General features: G+C 37.3%; 1 protein-coding gene across 1 annotated transcript in view; it reads right to left on the bottom strand.

The window, feature by feature from the left end:
• Positions 1 to 23,376, bottom strand: part of LOC134741563 (intraflagellar transport protein 88 homolog) — a 46,446-nt gene that overhangs the window by 19,731 nt on the left and 3,339 nt on the right. Inside the window, exons 3-9 of the mRNA XM_063674390.1 lie at positions 23,108 to 23,231; positions 21,927 to 22,031; positions 16,868 to 16,981; positions 16,527 to 16,630; positions 10,239 to 10,348; positions 9,065 to 9,183; positions 5,366 to 5,517 (exon numbers count right to left, since the gene is read on the bottom strand). Of these exons, the coding sequence (XP_063530460.1) occupies positions 5,366 to 5,517; positions 9,065 to 9,183; positions 10,239 to 10,348; positions 16,527 to 16,630; positions 16,868 to 16,981; positions 21,927 to 22,031; positions 23,108 to 23,231 (828 nt within the window). The remainder of the gene's footprint in view (positions 1 to 5,365; positions 5,518 to 9,064; positions 9,184 to 10,238; positions 10,349 to 16,526; positions 16,631 to 16,867; positions 16,982 to 21,926; positions 22,032 to 23,107; positions 23,232 to 23,376) is intronic.

The raw sequence follows: 23,376 nt of genomic DNA, 5'->3' as shown, positions 1-23,376 counted from the left end.
TATGAATTTTACAACACTTTTTGAATGTAAAAAAAAGTGTTAATGTTTCACTGTTTACAACTACTTAGCGACAAATAAATATTTGGGGACAATCTTACACGGATTAACTTAGCCAACTGGGACTTTTTTGGACCAAGAAGTTATGGTATTATAGGTATGAATAAATTTCAAACCATAATATTTTACCATAAAAGAAATTATAATGACTTTATAAAAGACTGGTAGATTACAGGACCTGTAGATAATTATATAGAACACTTAAAAGGTAAGTATATATCAATAAATCTACTTATCGGTCACGGAAGCAACTTTGAGTATAAACCGGAGGAACGTGATGTAAAATTAATAACATGTTATTCCTAAGTATATCTCTTGACACTTATCAACAGTGATCGGAACAGGCAGAGTATAAATACCTAAACTTGGTAGAACAAAGTCATAAAGTGGAGACTGCCTTGCGATAATATTTTTTTCCGGAAATAAAGTCCCGGAAACGCACGAAGTAATAGTAGATTGTGTCACAAGGGAGCAAAATGACATATTTACGGCGAGGGCGTACAATTGAATCCTAAACGAAGCGAAGGATTCTATAATAGAATCCTGAGCGTAGCGAGGGATTCTAACATAGAATCCTGAGCGTAGTGAGGGATTCAAGTGTTAACGCCCAAGGGGAAATAATTTTGCTACCATGTGACACATACTGCTTTTCACATCACCTATGAGGAAATTACATACGTATATTAGGTTTCAAAACATTATTGTTTTAAGCAAAAATCGATACGGACAAAGTGCCAAAAATATGTATACACGACCTTAGTATAAATTAAATTAAATTAAATAATCATTTATTTTCAGGCATGGCCCATAGAAGTGTATAGGTAGGTAGATACATACTTCTGGCACTTTGTCCGTATCGATATTTTCAGACGTGACTGTACTGACAAATTAAAAGTACCTACAGCTCATAATTATGTACCTAATATATTTTCAAAGACAGCAGCAAACACCTAAAATGATACAATGAAAATCAAGTACATTATTTTTGTAGATTTTTCTGGTAACAAATTAATAGCTCTTACCCCTTTGAACCAAATCTTCGGAAGAACACTATGATATGATATGATATGATTTATTTATCTCACAATATACAATTGCACTTAAAATTACACATGGTAAATTCTTAGGAATTTATATTGTATGAAGACTGATATCACTTATATTTATTATTATAAAGTTATTGATTTAAACTAAGTATTTACAAATTTATACACAATACAGAACCGCTTAATTATGCTTTGTGAAATATTTGTGCAAAACTTTTTAAATATAAACTTTTTAAATTGCATAGACAAGTATGGCTGCGTTTAAGGAGACCTAAAATGTCAAAATAAAAATTAAATTATTAAACTAATGTTTTTTTACGTTTCTTTGTAAATATTACGCTAATTAATGAATTTACTTAATTTAAATATGCTACTTACGCTAATTACATTTATTGTTTACAATTAGAACAAAATATTATTTAAGTTAGAAAAATTGTATGCAGTATGCACGTAATCGATTATAAAGAAATTGTAATCGATTATATGCATACTAATTTCATATGTCTTTGTGTCAATATTTCATACTGGCAACAAAATGTCCTTGAACAGAAAAGTGCCACTTTGATCCCTCCTAGCAGGGAAGAAAAGTTCCCTTTTCGAATAGGTGATGTGAAAATAATATTGTTATAAATACGGTAAAAAACAATGCCTTCCTCGTTTTTGTCCAATACAATCAATAGGCGTAAAATAAACCAACCAATTATTTTTTGAAACCAGCTATGTATATTTCTTAAATCTAAATACACATAATCTCGCTACTCAATGTAAATACAAAATTATTTGTATTATATATCGTCAGTGTCGTCAGAATCAGGATCATATCACAACTAAAATATAATTGACGATATATAATTTAAATAATTTTGTATTTACATTAAGTATAGCGAGATTATGTGTATTTAGATTTAAGGAATATATATAGCTAGTTTAAAAAAAACATTGGTTGGTTTATTTTACGCCTATTCATTGCATTGGACAAAAACGAGGAATACATTGTTTATTTACCGTATTTATTACAATACTATTTACTTTGTACGTTTCCGGGACTTTAGTTACGGAAAAAAATATTATCGCAAGGCAGTCTCCACTTTATGACTTTGTTCTACCAAGTTTACGTATCAATACTCTGCCTATTCCGATCACTGGTTATCAACTAACGACACGTTGTTTATTTCTAAACAAAATCTAGATGATGGTGGTCTGATTGTCGATATCTTACGTATTTATGATTTTGCTAATTGTTTACTTGAATATTGAACCTTAAGGCGGTTTAATTTAATTTTAATTTTAATCTCCTTATATGATCATGTTTTTCTAAGAGGCGTTGATATTCGTAGACGTGAAAGAAATATATGTAGTTCTTGACGATACACGAATTATGACACTTCGCTCGATACAATTAATTCTCAAAGTAACCTCTAACTCTGACTTTTAATCCAACTTTACTCGGTTATTTATTATGTGATACTAAAAACAAAAACTATGAAGAAAAAACAATCTTACTCGTACCTTAAATAGTAATTTCATAGCTTTGGAATTTCGATATTGTAAGGTAACGTTTTTAAAATAAATAAAAATCGACAAAATTTGATCAAAATTGACACTTGGCGCGCATGATCTTTCCCGTTCTTTCTTACGAAATGTGACAGTGACAGCGGCAAACCGATGGAACTTAGCGAAGGTCTCCGTTTTGACTCGGGCAATCTGCTTTCCTATGTCTGGATCTTTTCCTCTACAGGCCGCAATTCTCAACCGATTCTTGTGAAATTTTGTGACCAGATTCTATGATTAAATAGATTTTTTTGTCGATCCGGTATTTTTTTTTAATTTTCAAAATGGCGGAGTCGTATCGATATCATAAGAGTTTTTTTTGCTTTTTGAGGCATGTTTACAAAGTGCTTGGCTAAACATGCTGAATTTTTGTAACGCTGGTTTATTTAGAAACTATTTAAGGCGGTATTATTTAGAAATTTAGTTTTTTACTCGAAAATAAGTAGATAAATTTCGTCAGCTTAGCTAAGTGCTGTCATGGCACAGTTCACTTTGAAGCAGGGAGGTCCCTGGTTCAATCCCGATGCTGCAACTTAACTTTTTGTATTTTTTTACACATATTTCGTATTGTTGATTGATCATGCGAGCGCAAAACGCGGGCTTAGCGTATTCGTTTCATTTTTACAAGCTTTTATATTTAACTTGCCCTAAAAAAATATGTTTTCTAAATTATTCTAAACGGCGGAGCAATACAGTTCAGTTTTAGTTTATGCTCGCGAGGTCTACAGCTCACAGAGCTACTAGTATACCTATTGTTTTTACAGTAGGAAATTAGGAATCAATTCACAATAGAAAAGTCAAAACACCCTCCATTTTATCTGATTACTGCAAGCCATAAATATAGCTATATTATTATTAATGTAAGTGTGTATAATTTACAGTGACTACTTGGTAGGTAGGTCAGTAATCAAAACAAGTGTACTTCTTATCATGTTGACTTCTTGTATCTATCTAGGCGTATGTGACACGTGCAGAATTCTCAGATTAAAAAAGTAATTACCCCCCATTTGACCTTCCCTTTTATTTATCTTTAAAGTTATGTATGTACTTCAGCTCTTCCGTACGCGGCTTAGTTCAGAGATCCTTAAGAGGGAAGAATACTACGTAGGTACTCGTCCATACAAAAAGAGATTTTTTTTTCCACTTCTAAATATATGCTCCATTCTCCATGATTTTTAGTACGTTATTGACACAATGAAAAACTAGGTTTATAGGTATTCCTTTTTTGTTAAGCGAAACCTATAAACCTAGAATATATTATGAGGGGCACAGGATAGAGCCTCACTCAACAGTGTGTTTTAATAAAAATGCAGGTACCAGGGACGACGAGGGTATTTATTTGTAGGAAATAAAAGGCACCTGTAACAATACAGGCTATAGGTTAGCTAGATCTGTAACAGTTAAAAAACACTTTCGTAGAGTACTTAAATATAACTAAAAACTTACAGTATGTGCCTTTACGATGTAGGTAGAGTCTGGAGGTGCGCTGGGGGACTAATGTGCACTATAACACTGCATAACACTAATTAATATTATTAAAATAAATGTTTGTATCACAATTACACTGTAGACGTGAGATAAGCAGCTTTTAAGTACAATACGTTAGAATATGAAGATGTTTAATCGATCGAAGTTTTGGATCGAACTGAAAATTTAAATTAAACAAGCGAAAGGGATTCCAAGAAAGATTTGAATTTGAAAAGGGAGTTTAGAATTTGTATGTGCCAGAAATAATAGAGAAGTTAATAGTTCCGTTACACGTACCGTTACAAATATATTTTGCTAAAGCAATCGACATCAAAATCAAAGTGATATGTTAAGATTTAGCACAGTAAATTTACTGCCATCTATCGAAACACGATTAAAACTAAAAATGAAAATGTATAAAAAAATATCTGAAAAATATGGATAAAATATTTTCTTATATTTTTTTATGATTTAGACCCATGTTCTTTCACTGATATGTGTTAAAATTGTTAAATATCAAACGGTGTCGTCAACGCCATCTATCCGAGAATGACTTTTTTTGATTTCCGAGGCACGTTTTTTCCTTAGACTTTATTCACCTTATACGGAGTTACAAATGTCTTTGGATTTAGTTAGTGGAGACCGTTTGCTCCCGAAATGGAAATTTCATAGATTAGTAAGTACCGTAATTTCGTTCGGATTGCAAAGCTATTCTTCCCTCTTAAGGCTCAGATAAGTAGATGAGTGAACTCAGATGCGAGTTTCGTTATATTGCCGACTACTAAAATACAGTGGACGTCAAAGAAATATTTACACTTTCGTACCTTACACCTTTGTAATAAGGAGATAAAAGTAAACATCTATGACTGTAAGTACAATACAACAAATTCAACCGATCTATCAAATATGTCACGATCGTATTTTAACCGAGTCTTTAGTATGAGATAGCTGTAGGTAATTGGGCTAGGCGCGATCAGCGACTTAAATATTTATTTTATTCTGTTTTTAACATAAATACATTATATGTGAAAATTTCAACTGCGTAGCTATCACGGTTCATGAGACAGCCTGGTGACAGACGGACAGACAGACAGACAGAGAACGAAGTCTTAGTAATAGGGTCCCGTTTTTACCCTTTGGGTACGGAACCCTAAAAATATATATAGGTACAGTCGAGTTCATAAATATGTAAACATTAGTTCACCTTACACGTGTGCACTGTGCACTGTGCAGTGTGCACTCACCCTGTGTCGTCGTCACGCGAGGCCGGGCGCACGAGCGCCGCGGCGGCGAGCGCGAGGCAGCGCTCGGCGTCGGCGGCGGCGCGCCGCGACCAGCGCGACAGTCGATCCACGCGGAGCACGTCGCGGACCACACATTCATAGGAATCATTTTCCTGGGAGGATTTAGATCGTTATTACACTAACACCGCGAAAACTAGGACTCGTGATTACAATGCTATAGCTAAAGTCAGATCATATTTACAGCTCGTACCTAAATCTCTAAATATCAGTGTGTGGTCGAGTACCTAAAAAGCGTGCCAACCGTACCTATATTAAATGAAAGAGATTAAACCTTTAGATTAAGCCCGTTCAAAAAGAAAATTAAACTCTAATACTTATATATGTACCCTTAACTTTCTTTCAAATATCCCAACTCCTGACTATCCCCCTTTCTCTCTTGCTCAATTTACTAACAGTGACGTTAAGAAGAACGTAATAGCCATCTCGTCTAATGCCGTTGGAGTCCATAATCTGAGCCGAAACATGATCCTTCCCCTCATTGACCTCATAGCTCCTATTATCACCTGTATCCTCAATAGCTCCATTTCTTCTAATGTTTTCCCGTCGCTTTGGAAAGATGCCGACGTCATTCCTTTGCCTAAAAAGTCCAGTCCTTCCGCCTTCTCAGACTACCGTCCTATTTCCTTTCTTCCTCTCCTCTCTAAAGTTCTAGAGCGTCTAGTACATCAGCAACTTACTTCTTTTTTGAACAGACACGCGCTCATGAACCCATACCAATCCGGATTCCGTACAGGCCACAGCACAACTACTGCTCTTGTAAAAATTACTGACGATATCCGGGCTGGTATGGATAATCGTAAGATCACGGTATTATCGCTTCTGGATTTCAGTAATGCTTTCAACACGGTTGACTTCGACATCTTGTTAGGCATATTGCGTTCACTTTATGTATCTCCTGCGGTAGTTGACTGGTTTCACAGTTACTTAGTAGGGCGTCGGCAGCGTATAAAGGCGGATTCCTATCGATCTTCGTGGTGCAACACGCTTGCTGGTGTCCCACAGGGCGGCGTGTTGTCTCCTCTTCTTTTTTCTATCTTCATAAACTCTATCACTTCCAATATTTTGTCCTCCTACCACCTTTACGCTGACGACCTTCAAATCTACTCTCAGGGCTATGTTACCGATCTATCACAGACTATCTGCGCCATGAACACTGACTCGGAGAGTGTTTTAAATTGGAGTAAACGTTACGGTCTCAAGGTTAACCCTACTAAAACTCAGGTTATAGTCATAGGTAGCTCAAAGCTCACTGCCCGGATTGATTTAGGTTCTCTACCTGCCATTGTGTTTAACGGTATTCAGATTCCCTACTCTCTCCAGGTAAAGAATCTCGGTGTCATGATGGACCAGAGTCTCTCTTGGGTACCTCAGGTGAATGAGGTTAGCAGGAAAATGTTTGCTGCAACTGCATCACTCCGCAGACTCCGTAATTTCTTGCCTTACGCCACTAAGATTGCGCTAGCTCCATCCCTCTTATTGCCCATATTAGATTATGCCGACATTTGCTATCTGGACCTTACGGAGGACCAGCTGAATAAGCTCGAGCGCCTCCAGAATCTCGGTATAAGGTTTATATTTGGTCTGCGCAAATTTGACCATGTGTCACAGTTCCGTTCTCAGCTCAAGTGGCTTCCTATTCGTCTTCTCGCCCTTCTCAATGGCATTCTCTTTAACCCCGCTACACCACCTTATCTCAAAGAGCGTTTCAAGTATCTCTCTTCTATCAGATGTTCTCAGACTCATATTCTTGCTCCTCCCTCATCTACTTCTAAATTTTATAATAGCTCTTTTACCTTCCGGGCTGTTCGGCTGTGGAATGCTTTACCAGTAGAATTAAGATTAGCTAAATCTCTCCCCATATTCAAAAGTCAGCTAAAACTATACTTTCTATCTCTGCCTTAAGTTGCCATTTTATATATTGTATATATGCTTGTATAAATATATACTCATACAAAAGAGAACTCATACAAAAGTCAACAGGTAGTGCAGAGCTAAATATGGAGACTATTAAACACAAACACACATACTACAATTACTACTTATACATATAAGTATTAAAACAAAACCTAACACACAAATAAATATACAATACAATACAATATTATATATATATATATATATATATATATATATTATACAATAATACAATTATAATAATACAATATTATATATATATATATATATATTGTATTGTATTGTATATTTATTTGTGTGTTAGGTTTTGTTTTAATACTTATATGTATAAGTAGTAATTGTAGTATGTGTGTTTGTGTACAATTACTACTTATACATATAAGTATTAAAACAAAACCTAACACACAAATAAATATACAATACAATACAATATTATATATATATATATATATATTGTATTGTATTGTATATTTATTTGTGTGTTAGGTTTTGTTTTAATACTTATATGTATAAGTAGTAATTGTAGTATGTGTGTTTGTGTTTAATAGTCTCCATATTTAGCTCTGCACTACCTGTTGACTTTTGTATGAGTTCTACATTTCCTGCTACCCAAAGGTTGTCTGGAAGAGATCGCTTTTTAGCGATAAGACCGCCTGTTGTTACCTGGTTCTATTTTTTCTTTAAATATTTCTTTGTAGTTTTACATGTATGTAAAATGTATAATTTTGGTGCAATAAAGAATATTTACTTACTTACTATGGGTGAAAAAAAAAACATTTATTCTGGCGAAATAAACCCTATTTTTAACCGACTTCATTACACTTTATTCTTCTACTTCACTTTACACTTCTGCCAAATACTTAGCTATGCCAGAGAAAAGACTTTTAGGCTGCGTTTCCAGCAGAGATAAGAGAGGATGCGTAGCGAGGAATGTGTTTGTTATAAACCAATAGAATCACTGCACGCTGAGCGAGGAAAACAAATGAAGTGATTCTATTGGTTTTTCAAAAATGCATCCCTCGCTACGCATCCTCGCTCATCTCCGGTCAAAATGCAGCCTTAGGTCATGTTTTCTACGAAGGTGTGTTAAAAACGTTATCTCCGAATGAGCTGTTAAATGAATTTGAATTATATGCATATTGAATTATGTGCATATGAATTAAATAAACAATAAACAATGTCGATAAAATTGCTTTTTAAACGGGTTTGTTTTCACTAATTTAGAATGGAAGCCGTCCTTTCGGCAGCCAGTTGCACTGCATATAACGGAAAATGGCTTTGATTAACAGATTAAGGTCTAAGTCCAAAAAATTACCTCAGTTTAGCTGTATACGTATTATAAGAATACCTTAATCGCCTCATTGTAGTTTCATCATTCGCAACATACTAGGAGCTTTGGATAGTAGTTTGCACAGTTACTACTTGTAACGTAAGTTACGAAAGTCAGTGTTTATTTTTATTACACTTTTTATTTACTGCGTGCTGATGGCGGGTGTACACGTGTGCTTCAATCTTGTAACAGTTGTAACTTAAATATAAATCACTTCCTGGTATCTGATTCAGAAGAAATTTGGAGTACTTCCTTAATTCCGATGTCACTCAATAATATGCTAGCATTAGAAAGGTCTCGAGAAATACTTGATAGACATGCAATTAGTCAGCAATAAAGGTGTGTTACAAAAAAAACCAGTAACTTTAGCAATCGCGTCTTATAAGAATGCTTACGTCATCGACGGTGATATCCTGGTGGTGGGTGGGCGGCTCGACGTCCAGCATCGCGTGGAAAGCTGCTTTGCCGCCTTCTGCGTCGTTCAAGGCCACCGAGCACAGGACTAGGTGCAAACCTAAAACAATAACAATACAATTTAATGTAGGTACGTGGCAATTAAATTGCATGGCTCAAGGTGCTAGGGACGAATGCTTCCTTATCACAGGCATTTTATAGGTTATCTAGAGACCAACACAGGGTCGTCTTAAACTATGCTGGGGCTCTTGGGCACTCAGGAATTTGGGGCCCTTTTGGGATGTAAAGAAAGCGAATTAAACTAACAACCGATCCGACCCTGCCCACTCGGTTGCTCACTGTTACCGTCTGCCCTTCGCGGCCCCTGAGGTTCGGGGCCCACTAGGGAAGGGGGCTCTGGGCACGGGCCCCGTGCGCCCTTATGTTAAAGACGGTGTTGGACCAACATGTCATAAAAATCGTGTTTTTATGGATAATACGACGGTGGCAGTGATCTGGCCTACGAAGGTGGAGGTATATAGGAGATTATGTATGTTTGCATAAACCATCGTTACTCGACTAGACCCCCTGGATCTCTATTGTTCTTGTATCTCACCTAACTATCGTTAGATAGCGTAGGTATTCACAGATACTTCGGGCATGTAACGCGACAGAGACGGAAAGTGACTTATTATTCAGGGAAGGGTCAGTGGCAGTAGATTCAGAGGACGCTTCCCTACACGTTGGACGGACTAGATTAAAGCCCTAGCCAATACTTCACTTAAAACATATGCCAGAGAAGCTTCAGACAGGGATAAATGGTGTAGAATTGTTCGCGTTCAACGTGACCACTGGGCGCGAGCCAACATGCCAATCGTTAACGCTCCGAAGCGTATCGTAGTCATCTCTCGCGATCTTTTATCACTCTTCCACACTAATACGACAGTGACAGTTGCGTTTCGTTCGCTATGGAGCGTTAACAATTGCACGTTGGCTACGCACCCTGCTCTGCAAAGCAAAGAGTAACCAGACAAAAAAAAAGAATTATTAATCTTACCTCTGGTACCCACAACATATACATACCTCTTATCGAGCTTACTGTGGTTCTACAAGAGTCAATTTGTGTGTGCCTCATAATATTTATTTAGGTAGGTAGGTATGTATTGTTATAATTACCGGTCTGGAAGTCGCCCTGCTCGTGCATGATGTGCTGGAAGTTAGTGACGGCGTCGCGGAACTTGCCCATGCGCACCAGCAGCAGCCCTATGTTGTGCATCACCTTCATCCTGCACACGATAATGCACCTTGTTTCATTACTGTTTAGGAGGATAGTGGACAACTGACTCTCCATACAAACCTAGTCCCCCTTTACGTATCTGAATATTGACATGATGAAAAATCGTTTTTCTCAAACATGCAATGAAATATTCATATGTGATGTTTGGGCACAGCTATAGGTATAGACGAGAGGTATTGAATGAAATTTCATACAAACTTGCAGGCCTAGGCCGGGAAGTAGCAAGTAGCTATTTTTTAATTTCCATTTTACATATATTTGTGACACAGACAAAACGCCATGGCAATCAGCCATTAGAAAAACCGGTCAAGTGCGAGTCTGACTCGCCCACCGAGGGTTCCGTACTTTTTAGTATTTGTTTTGTTGTTATAGCGGCAACAGAAATACATCATCTGTGAGAATTTAAACTCTAGCTATCACGGTTCGGTCAGACAGACAGACGGACACAGGAGTCTTAGTAATAGGGTTCCGTTTTTACCCTTTGGGTACGGAACCCTAAAAAACTAAGCAATATTTGCTTTTTGGTTCGTTATGACATTCTGCCACTACGCCTATTAAAAAAACCGGGCAAGTTCGAGTTCGTTTAACTCGCGCACCGAAGGTGCCGTACAAACTTTAACTTTTCATATGTTTCTCAACTATATGACGAAAGACTTGACCAGAAGCACAATTGTAACGGCTAAGCATAATTGTTTACAGCGCCATAGGCAAAATTGGCTAACTAATTTGCGCGACCTGTATGTATGTTGGTTTTTCAGGGATAATTTGTTATCATGTGAACCGATTTCAATAATTTTTGATTTATTTGAAAGAAGGTGTTTATAGTGTAATCTCATAGAATTATATTAATTATAATAAATACCCGCAAAGGGGCTTAAATTGCAAATTAAATTAGTAAATGTTTTATGATAATTAAAAAAAAAGTTTTCTAGATAGAAGTGTGATTATATTTTCCTCTTCAAAAGATATCCCACTTGACCTAGTAACTAGCGTTTGAAATTTTACCCCCTCTTTAAATTGGGTATTTTCCATAATTAATAAAAATAATAAAAAAAAAATACACTTCCAAGATGTCTGGGTTGATAGGTAGCCGAGATATTTAGCAATGTGACAGACAGAAGGACGGACGGACGGACGGACAGAGTCGCACCATAAGGGTTCCTTTTGTGCCTTTTTGGTACGGAACCCTAAAAACAATAAACGATGTTTATAGCAAACATTTTGCAGTTTTATTTATATAAAATTGACATCAACATAATAATTAATAAATAACACATTACTGACAAACTCCAATAAAATAATGTAAACTCCACAGACCTAAAATTTATGCTTACGCATAAAGACTGCTGAAGTGTGGGAAAGGGAAGCCATCACGTCATGAATCTAGTATAAACTGGATCGGTCATGAGGGGTGGGGGAACATGACCGAACGGGATAGTCTTATGTATCTCTCAGTAGGAGTAGCAGAGAAAGCGCAGTTATTGTTTGTCCTTGTCATAGTTTCACTTTTCCACCGCTGCCACAACCGAGGTTGTGGCAAACAAATAAGTACGTGACATGTCATGTTTGTTCGTTGCTTGTTTAATTATTGTTGTTTTAAATCCATGAAGTTATACCCTAAACAGGAGCGAGCTGTCACTTTTTTGCCATACTAAATTGAACCTTATCACCGAGCCAGAAAGGTGTTCGTACCAAACTAGAGAAAACGGTCACGGTTATTAAAATCTAAATCCGTGTTTAAATCACATTTAGAAACGGGTCTATCGCGAATTTATTTTGTTACCCCGTGTTGTTAGACCCGTTTCTAAATGTGATTTAATATGTGTTTAAACCGCGAAAGTTTTAAATGTTATATTGTTGTTTTGTATGAAATTGTGCTTTCTCTTATGAAATATAGTGATGGTTAGCGTTTTGAATGCTCAAGCAACTTTGATAAAATAATGGTGAATTATTCTGTAATCGGCTGTAATAGGAGCTCTGAGCAAAAATATGAGATCATAACCTTTCACACGTAAGTACGGTATTTTACACCTTCCTCTTAACGCAATATGTGAGAATAACATCGTAAAATTACGTTACACTCAAAGCAATGTAGAATCAAACGATTTCAATAAAAATATGACAATTATTTACGCAAATTAACAAAACATTATTTGTAAAATTATCCGCCCAAATTACGTAAGTAGGTAGGAGTCTGAGGTCAGCCATTTTTAAACTTCTTCTTAATTTAGCTGCATAACAATCATGTTAGGGATACCAGATGAAAATATCATAATTTTATGGGTAATTTTGGCCTCGAAGTTTTTTCGTACTTCTAATTAAAAAAAAAAAACAAATGTTGTGAAGATTAAATGTGGTGTACATTAATTGGTGTGATTGCGATTTGCGATTTCTTTAAATTAAAACCCATAATACATTTTATTGTACGTTTTATTTACTAAACAAGTTTAGTTTTGTACCACCTGCGTGAATTATAGGAGGTATTTCATTGTTCATACGCCTAAAAAGAACGGCCCATTGACATTTTATTTAACATTTTTTTAATACCGTCAAACAAGCTAACTTTGCCTCCAGGGTAATCGCCCCAACGTGATATCAAATATTGGGGTAATTTTTACCAATATGGTATCCCCACGTTTATGACGCCATCTATGTCTATCCCTCACGGGCGCACGCGTATAGCTGATCTATATAATGCTAGGTCTATGCATCACGTATATGAACATCCCATGAGTGCGAAAGAGTCAGACTACAAATAAGAAAACGTAACCATTTTTGAGTGACAGGCGGCCCAACTCGACAGGGAGCGCATTGCCGTATTTTTTAATCTTGAAAATAAAAAGAAATCAGGAAGAAAACGTACAATAAAGTAATGTAGTGAAGATGGTGTCGTGTAGTGTGCCGGATTGTAGTATCACAGGGCGAAATAACCCAGGCAAACATTCATTTCACAGGTAATTATGAAATTCCGAGCGAAGTTTTCTTAATGATATTTTGTCAAATAAACAGCATAAAAACTGTAAAAAGCCGGTTTATACAATATATATTTATACATAATATTTTATCATATTAGTCAATAATTTGGAATATTTTGTGTAAAAACTTAAACTGTTACTATACGCTAGGGCTTGACAAAATGTTCATATGACTGTATCGATAACTTGTCGGTATAATAGGTACAATATATATTTAACTATTTCTTCACATCATTAAGATATTAGCCTTTATAACCGAGTTAAAATAATAACGATTGTTATAATACCTTTTTTGAAGGTGCACATGTTTAGCGGTAAATTTAAACTTCACTTTCCCACAGTAGGTACTTACTTACATTTTAGCCACTTTTCTACGACTTTGCCGCCAACACAAGGAAACACAAGACAGCGTATACTTGCACACAGCGTATACACACCCAATTCAACTTGTCAGTAGAAAAAGGCGCGAAATCAGGGGTGCGAAACTCCTAGCTTCGGGAAAACTCGGCTCTGTTCGGCTCAGCATTGCTCCGAGCAATTAATTTAGGGTTGGAACAACTTGACGTCCCTTTGCGTGCACGGTTGTGCACACAGTGGTCACAGATAAGATAATGATCTAAATTTTGCCAACCCTAAATAGCCGAAAGGTATAGTGCCATATATTAAAAAAGGACATCATGATTCGACCCTGAACCGCTGTCAAACTTCGGTTTTGTAGGAAGTTTCCTTTCTGTACGGTAGTACTATTATTTATTGTGGCGAAATTAATATTTTCTGTGGTAAGTCAACTCTTTGCGCCTACTGTTAGCATGTGTTTGTGTTAACGACGTTGCACCACACACACGCATACGACGAGAAACCTGCTTTAAAGCTGTAACGGTGCGGTGCGGTAGTATGTTACGGCTATTATCAACGCTTGCTTAAGTAGCACCATATGTAGGTACTGTAGAATATACTAAGGATATACATAATTTGACCACTTTGATGCTGACTGTACACACGGTTATTAGTTTTGTTATTTACTTTGCGTCCGCTGTAAAAGAAAATTGAATATAGGCGATAATAGGATCTAATAATAGTAATAGTTGAGACATTTTATTTTAATAAAAAAGAAACATTGAAAGAGTAGTCGATAAAGCAGTCAAACACCGATAAATTATTAATATGTTGTAACTTGACATCACTAGTTTTGATCTCACATAGACAATTTACGCCCACACTTGCATTTCATTTTTGGTCGCACTTTTAAAGCCTGACAGTTGTTCTTTGTCATCCTAGTTCTGTGGTAAACTCATCCTTTTCTTTTGGGTGCTAGTACTAGTGTAAGACAAGGATAGTATGATGCTCTTTGTCTATGTATACGTGTATGTGTATGTGTGTGTACGTACTATGTAAATGATATTGTTCTAAATACGATAAAAAACAATGCATTCCTCGTTATTGTCGAATACAATCAATCAACTTTCTATATATATTTCTTAAATCTAAATACACATAATCTCACTAGTCAATGTATGTAAATACATAATTATTTAAATTAGATAGATAGATAGATAAAACGTTTATTTGGATGCTGCAAAACACACAATTTTAGTGTAAAGTATAAGTAGGTACATTGCAGTCAGAACAAAACATGTACTAAATTAAATTAACAAAAATTTTTTTACTTAAACACGAAAAATTAGTTTTTAGTGGTTAGCTGCACGCTGTGTGCATTGCAGCAACAACAAAAGGGTTCCGACTCAGCTATACGCTCCACTCTATTGAGCGGAGCACTGATATTCTGCCGGAACCCAGATCACGTTACAGTTAGGTAAATATGACGGTGATAAGTATACGGTACTGTAAAAAGTGTGTAGTTGAGTGGTGTTAGAAAGTTCTGAAATAAAATACATAAATAAAACAGAAAATAAGCATAAACATAGAAATAAAAATAGAAGTGGCCATAAAATAAGAGTGAGAAAGCGCGAAAGGTTCGGTACAAGATCTCATAGCAATACCGATTAGATCCTGAAATCAGCAACCAAAAAGCCGTATGGTATCCCTGTTTTTTGTTTTTCAAGCAGTATCTTTTTAAACTGGTGTTTAAAAGTTTGCTTATTTTTGAGCCGTCTTACAGGTGGAGGGATATCATTCCAGCATTTGGTCGCGAGAGACCGGAAACAACCGGTAAATGCAATCGTTCTATGAGGGTACATTTCTAAGAGACAACGCCGAGTTCACCTAGTGTCATGACGGTTGTGAAATTTTGAAATGTTAATCTTGGAAAAGAGATATTCCGGAAATTTATTGTTTAAGACGCCAAAGAGGAGACATGCAAGATGTAGGTGTCGCCGAGAAGACATATTCAGCATGGATGATTTGTTCAAATACGGGGTGATATGGCTTCTAGGGGGTATAGAGTAACAAAATCTATAACACGCATTTTGTACTCTTTGTATTAAGCGACGAGTTTTATGTTGCAGGCAATTTTACACAATTATACACAATTAGATCTGTATACAGGGCGGTTAAAAAATAAGTGCATTCCCGTTGCCAGGGAGGTTTTGGGATTATACTGAGCAACTTTTACTATGGGACCAACCACGAAATCGCGAAAAAAAATATTATCCTCCTATAGAAAATGGACCAGCCAAAATTTATGAAACAACCAAAATTTTTTTCGCGATTTCGGGGTTGGTCCCATAGTAAAAGTTGCTCAGTATAATTTCAAAACCTCCCTGGCAACGGGAATGCACTTACTTTTTAGCCACCGTGTATAATACAAAATAATTAATAATTTTAATATAATAATATAATTTTCCATAGGAAAACGAGGACTAAGTTTGTATGGAGAAGCGTATGTAGTTATTACTCGTATTTGTAGACAGTGACAACTGTGACTGTAGACAACTAAAATGCTAACAACTCAAATACGATTCCATCATTGCGCTATCGCGAGGGCTCATCACAGTGCTCCGGCAGCACAACTAGGGCTACCTATGTTCTTGCATTTTTCATTTTTGTCAATGGTGTATCAGAATATCCGATTTAGAACCAGACACATTCTTTGGACTACTACTCGAATTGATGAAGGGATCCAAGGAGATACCTACAAATAGTTGATAATTTTTAAACTGCTGGCTGGGACACTCAGTTATGATTTGGTTAGGTTTAGAAGTGTTAGACGGATGAGGCTTATATGATACGCACCTTAAATCCTTCTCAGCGGTCGGAGTCTGATCTAAAGCCATCCTGTACAATTTGAGTGCTTTAGGATGTTCGCCCATTTTGAAATAGATGTTGCCCATGTTCACCTGCAAATAGAATTAAATTTGAGTTTGAAAGGAAAAATGGAAAAATTCGATGACTCGGACGAGACTCCAACTGGCCACTTCAGGATATAAATTCGCCGCTCTACCAACTGAGCTACTCACCAGTTGACAGCGAATATTTCTACCATATCCTAATGGGGTATGATATGGGTATATAGTATGGGATTCGACTTCTTGTGCCCAATCCCGTAGATATACAAATAGTAAAACAACAACAACCTTGAGACGATTTGCGTGTGGGAACAGTTTGTTTCGCGTCAGAAGCTGGTAGGTGTTCAGTGCCTCGGTGTACATTTCGTTGACAGCATACTGCCCGGCGAGATTGCATAATACCTAGAAAGAAATGGATTCATCATTTTACATTTTTATACGATATAGCTGAAGGCGACTGTATCTATTAGGTAATTTAAAAAACAAGAAAGGCTTGACCATACGTAGACTTGTGCACAATAATTTTTTCAACACACTTGCTCAAAACGACGTTTTTATTCCACCGATTTTCGGCTCATAATCCTAGATATTGAACACGCGTGCTTTTTCCGTATATTATAACACTCGTGCTTTTTCATTATATTATCCGACTGAGTTAAGAAGGTAACTGATTGCTAATAATATGCATGGAAACGGAGGCTTCTTAATTTGGTCAATACATTTTTTTAAACCAACTATTAGGTTTCAAATGTTAGTTAAAGAGGTTTTATCTCACCAAACATAATTTATAGATTAAATGATCTTGTAAATAACATTAATGAATAAACATAACATTTTATCGATTTGATCTCCATCCATCGGTTAGAAATACGAAAATATTAGCTTTTTAATTTTTTTTAAATGGCTGTTTGTCGATTTCGTTCGCGCCTTTGCCTTGCGCGCGCATAGGCTATTTGACTAATTTTTGAAAATGGTTTTAATTGATTGTTTATGACTTAATAATTACACTATAGGTACATTGATATTTCCGTGAAATTTCCTGTATTAAATATAAAAAAACAATGTTAAAGTTTATTTATTTTGAACGCGCCTTAAACGCTGTTTTTGCAAAGGGGCTAATCACGTGACACGTGTGACGTCACAGGCGAGTAAACTCAGTCAATGACCTTAGTAAATCTTATGGTTTATGTGCATTGAATTGATTATTTGACTGTAAAATGGTATATAAATGGTGTATAGTGCCGCAATGTTCAAGTACGACTATAAAAAAATCCAGATAAATTGTTTGTTTCCGTTCCAACGAATCCCAAAAAAAGAAAAATGTGGTTAAAACTAGCGCGAAGAGACCCAAAGAGCATTTTAGCGCATACAAATGTTTTTATGTGTGACAGTGTGAAGACCACTTCGATGTAAGTAATATTTAACTGTAAATAAGTATGGTAGTTAAAGCAGCGGATTTTGTTGTATTTAACGAAACAAGATCTAGGTATTTAATGTATTACTACATAACCTCATAACATAGCTCTTTCAGCATTAGTAGGTAGTTAGTAGCATACTTTTTCTTTCAAACTAAAGTGCAGTATGGAGATAATATTCTCGTCATCGTATTCTATATATATATATCGTCGTCGTATTCGTATCATCGAAATCGAAATGTTCGTAAATAAACAATTTCTACGTATACTCACACAGCTGTTTTTACATTTCTAAGTTCCGCAGCATAGTAATCCGTATTATCTTTAAAGAAAAGTGCAACCATTAATGCGTCTATGTCTGGTAGGTTGCCGCTATCAGCTTTCACATATTTCGGCTCCATTTTGAGATTCTTATGAATATTGTGCTACTAGATATACGGATAAATCGGAATATATCAGAAAACTGTGGAACAATAACTAAAATTAACTAAATACAAATAAAACAGTTAAAACACTCAAGGCAATCAAGAATGTTTACCCGCCTGTGACGTCATCCGATCGTTGACCAATCACAGAGCGTTCACGTCCCTGATGAAATTTCAAAAAATATTAAAATTTCTTTCGTTTATTTTCCAAAAACTAAACATAATTTACATTCAAATATAGTCAAATATACTTTATTAGTTTATTATCCTTCAGGATGACAGCAATTCGTTATATATTTTTAATGTTGTCAAATACCCTATTGGAATCGTGCGTAAAAAAAATAACGCGGCAGCCATTTTCCGTATTTGTCATAACATTGGAATAGTTTTGCATGTTTTAAGTTTATATATTTACAAAAATGTAATTTTCAAGCATTGAACATATATTGAAAATAAAGAACACATAAAATTGACGCTGCCAGTAATACTAATAGAGGCAAGAGCCGAGAACGATAGCCTTTTACCATCAAAATCGGGTGAAAAATAATTGGCGGCATATGAAACTTTTATACAATAGAAAGTCAGCAAAAACGCCCAGTCTTTCTTGGAAAACGAGGCGAATAGGCCCAGCATGCCTTTGTGCAATTATTCGATGTTAAAACTGGAAGTCACAATTTATAAATTGTACTTTTACTGTTTTGAGAAAAAAAATCTAATTTATAAGTTTTGTTTTTTCCTCGCAAGTGTGTTGAAAAACGTCGTATGAAACGCGTGTGCATTGGTTATTACACACATCGGCTTTCTTATTTACAATATTGCCTCGTGTGTAATGACCAACTTAGCACACTTGTATCATAATGTACTATTGCGACCTAATTTATGTTTAGTCAAAGGACTGTCTCATTTCAAACATAGACAGAGAGAATGATACTATCTTTGTCTTACACTAGTACTAGCACGCAAAAGAAAAGGATGAGTGATGAAGAGAGGATTATGTCTCCACTGAATCAGATCATATCTCCGGGCAGCGCTAATGCCGACGTGTCGGAAATTGCAGCATCGTCAGTGATGTCCCGCATTCCAGAGTTTTGGAGGGACCTTCCACGGTTGTGGTTCACTCAATTTGAAGCAATCGTGGCACCACAGAAACAGGGAGATGAATATAAGTACAACATGGTTATTGCAAAGCTGACCAAGGAGGAAGTTCAGCAGATCAGCGACGTTATTACCAAACCCCCTGCGGAGGACAAGTATAAAACTATCAAAAATAGATTAATCGGGTGCTACGAAGAGTCTGACCAGAGCCGGTTTCAAAGGTTATTGTCGGAAGTAGAACTAGGGGATCAGAAGCCTTCTCAGCTGTGGCGTAAAATGCGAAATCTGGCCAGTGACAAGATTAATGACGACACAGTGAGACTTATGTGGCTCCGCCACCTTCCTACGTCAGTTACGACGGTTTTGGCAGCGACAGACCAGCTTTCCGATGACAAAACTTGCGAGCTGGCAGATAAAATTTACGAAAACACGAAGAGGGCGGAAGTGTCCGTAGTAAATAGTCAGACATGTAAAAGCGATGACGTCGTGGTTTGCTTAGCCAGCGTAACAACACAGCTGGCAAAAATGCAATTAGACATAAGTGAGTTACGACATGCGCGTGGGAATTATCGACGTAGCACGGAGCGGAATGCATTTCGTCAGCGCTATTCGTCAAGATCAGGGTCACAGGGCCGTCTCAATTGGTTATGTACATATCATTACAAGTTTGGAGAAAGAGCGGGACAGTGCCAGCAGCCATGTGCATGGAAAAACGGACGCTACAAACTAGCTCGCGCGCAGAGAACGGCGGAGCTTTGTGCGATATATCCTAGCTCCCGCCTCACAATTACAGACAAAAACAGTGGAATTAAATTTTTAGTAGATACAGGTGCAGCGGTGTCCTGTATCGGGAGACTCTACGGGAGAGCTAAGAGGGACACCAAGTATATGCTGTACGCAGCCAATAATACTAAAATTAATACGTATGGCGAGAAGGATTTGACGCTCAACATCGGGCTTCGGCGACCTTATACATGGACGTTCGTGGTTGCTGACGTCAAGCAAGCAATTTTGGGAGCTTGTAAGAAGGATTCGGAGCAATATTTCAATGTATGCAGCGGTACCAACGCGCCGGTGTACTAGTCAAAAGATTTTTGTTCATCCTGAACTGGGACGCTGTTCGCACGTGTTTGTGAGGTGCGATATTCTCCGCCCGAGCTTGACTCCGCCGTACGAAGGGTCGTACCTAGTAGTGTCGAGAACAGATAAGGTTTTCTGCATTCAAAAAGGCGGAAAAGAATCGTACGTGTCTATTGATCGTCTTAAGCCCGCATTCTTGCTAGCCGGTCCAGATGCTGATCATGCTGATAGCGCAGACGCGCGGCATATGTGCACGTATGTCACGAAATCGGGGCGTGCGGTGCGGTTTCGGAATTAGGTAGAGCAACTATATAACGACCGTGACGCTCAGAAGCCACCATTCCGCCGGCAAGCTCCTTCAAGCGAAGTTCTTCCTCCGACGGGAACCGAAACCGCGAGCAGACACACAGCAGTTCTGCTAAGTTTAGCATCACTCGCCGCCACCGCCAGCGCTCGCCCCTGCCGTCAGCAGCGTTCACTCTCACCGCGACAGCCGCTCCATCAACTAATTTATTTATTTTTTTAAAAAGGGGGGAGTACTATGGCGGTCAGCAAAATATTATTGGCGCGTGTCGATAACTTAGTATAGGTTTGAGCACGCGCTGATTTAGTTAAGATAAGGTCTGTACCGCCGTAGATTAGGATGTATAAAAACAGTTGATTATTGTTGTAATAAATCAGTTTAAGTTAACCCGACAACGGTGGCTTTTACTCACCCAACTATGTTCCTCTAAAGTATATTCTTCTTATATTTGTTCTTATTTACTGACACTTTGGTTTGACCAACTATATGCTGGTTTTTCAGAACTGACCTAGTAAACTAGAATTAGAAATTTTGCCCGCATCCCCCTTATATTTTGCGATTTACATAGTGAATAAAAGAAATCATTTAATTACTTTTACATTTTCTAAAGGGCCCTCCACACTCAAAGCCGCGAACGCAAGTGTGGCGTGGATTTCGCAGATTGTTCACGCCCACTTCCCCGTTTTTAGTCGGTTCTTCGGCCCGCGTCAAAGGAGGCGCGAAGCGCGAACTTGCAAGACTCCACATTACACACTAAATATTAATATAATTTTACGGTTTTACAATAACAAAACAAAATGGAAAAACAGCTAAATCACGTACGATGCTGTGGATGACTAACAGTTAAACTCGATCAGGAGATGCTTTTCCGCCATCTTGCTGCTAACCAAACTGCGAAATCGCCGTGAAGTTGTGCGAGTGTGTACCTACCTATGTATTTATTGATGTGGCAGACAGACGGGCCGAGTCGCACCATAAGATAAGGTGGCTCCATTTTGGTACGGAACCGTAAAATAGTTTCAACTGACCGCGAAGGTGAGGTCCAAGTTGTGTGAGTCGCCGAGGTTCGCTTGCTCCTGCATGCGTATCAGCTGGCGCTCCAACGTGGACGCTTCCTGTGCTTTGGCCAGCGCCTGGAAAATAGACAACACCTTGTTTAGTACATTGTATCTAAAATAATACCGCTGCAGTGTACTTCAAATGAAACATTTAACCTCATCATTATAAGTAAGGTAGATAGTTTAATTTAGAGCGCAGCGGAGTGTGCTGCTGCTGCTTCTTTCGGTCGGAACATTTAAGACTTACATATATGCACCATTTTGTTTAAACAAGACTAAGCGCGGGTAGTTCGAAAAACTCCCGCAGTTAGAAGGTTGATGTCAACGTTAGCCAATCTTTCTTTGGAACCACGGAGACAATGTCGTCTTTAAAACGTCGCAGGTAATTTACAAGCTTATTTATAAATACGCGATTTAGTGTTGTCGTAGTCAATAAGTCATGAAAGTAAAATCAGTGTGATAGTTGACCTTTCGTATCTTACAACTGTAAAATGTATGCTGTTCAAAACATAAACTTAAGATGATATACGGGAGCTGAAAATATTTTAGGTAAATATATCCGTCTCGTTAACGGAAGCTGCTCCTAAAACTAGTGCGATAAGGACAACGCGAGGTTAGGCGAAAAATCCTGCGTAAACATCTAAAAAACGAGGTTTCGTACTCGACTGTTTCCTCCTCCAAACTTAATCAAATGTAACGAAACTGTGAGATCTAACTGGTAATGAAATTATTTGTGTCGGACTGCTTTGCTTTTTAGGCTTATTGATGTTAGTTTTGAATACCTTGCTTCTCTTTGCGGCCTAGTAAATTAGGCCGTTTTTGCGAATATTTGAAGTGCTCTAGCGCCTTAAAAAACAAAAATATCAAAAAAAGCAAAACAGTCCGACACCGATATTAATAATAATAACTGTGTTGAAAAAATCATTGCTGTAGCTTCAAAAACCACGGAGGAAACCGTCGAGTATGTATGGAGAAATGACCACTCCTGGTGCCTCTTAAGGTTGACAATTAAGCTTGTTGAATCTTAAGAGATGCAGTAACCACTGTAACCAGTGCTAAAGCAGACCAAAGGTTAAGTAAGTGTACTTAGATAAGTAAATGGGGCCTAATAGGGCCTAGGTAGATAGATACCTAGGTAATAAATGGGTCACCTGAGTCAGGTCGAGCTCGGTGTTGGTGGTGTCGTCGTCCGGGTCGGGCTGCGCGCTCAGCATGCACGACTCCTCTACCAGCACCATGATGCGAGCCTCCATCTGCTTCACCTTATCCTCTATTCTGAAATACAACTTTTCCTTACATAACATGACATAGGTACACGTTTGTGAATATACTTAGTATTGTTATTCGTCCTTTTACAATATTTTGTATGTTTTTTCTGATAACGGTCGGAGTAGATTGCTTTCCTCGTTCTCTTGCACCA

This window comes from Cydia strobilella, chromosome 5, assembly GCF_947568885.1.
Source record: "Cydia strobilella chromosome 5, ilCydStro3.1, whole genome shotgun sequence".
Classification (NCBI taxonomy): domain Eukaryota; kingdom Metazoa; phylum Arthropoda; class Insecta; order Lepidoptera; family Tortricidae; genus Cydia; species Cydia strobilella.
The sequence above is the reverse complement of the archived record's forward strand: the minus strand, read 5'-3'. Positions and strand labels throughout refer to the sequence as shown.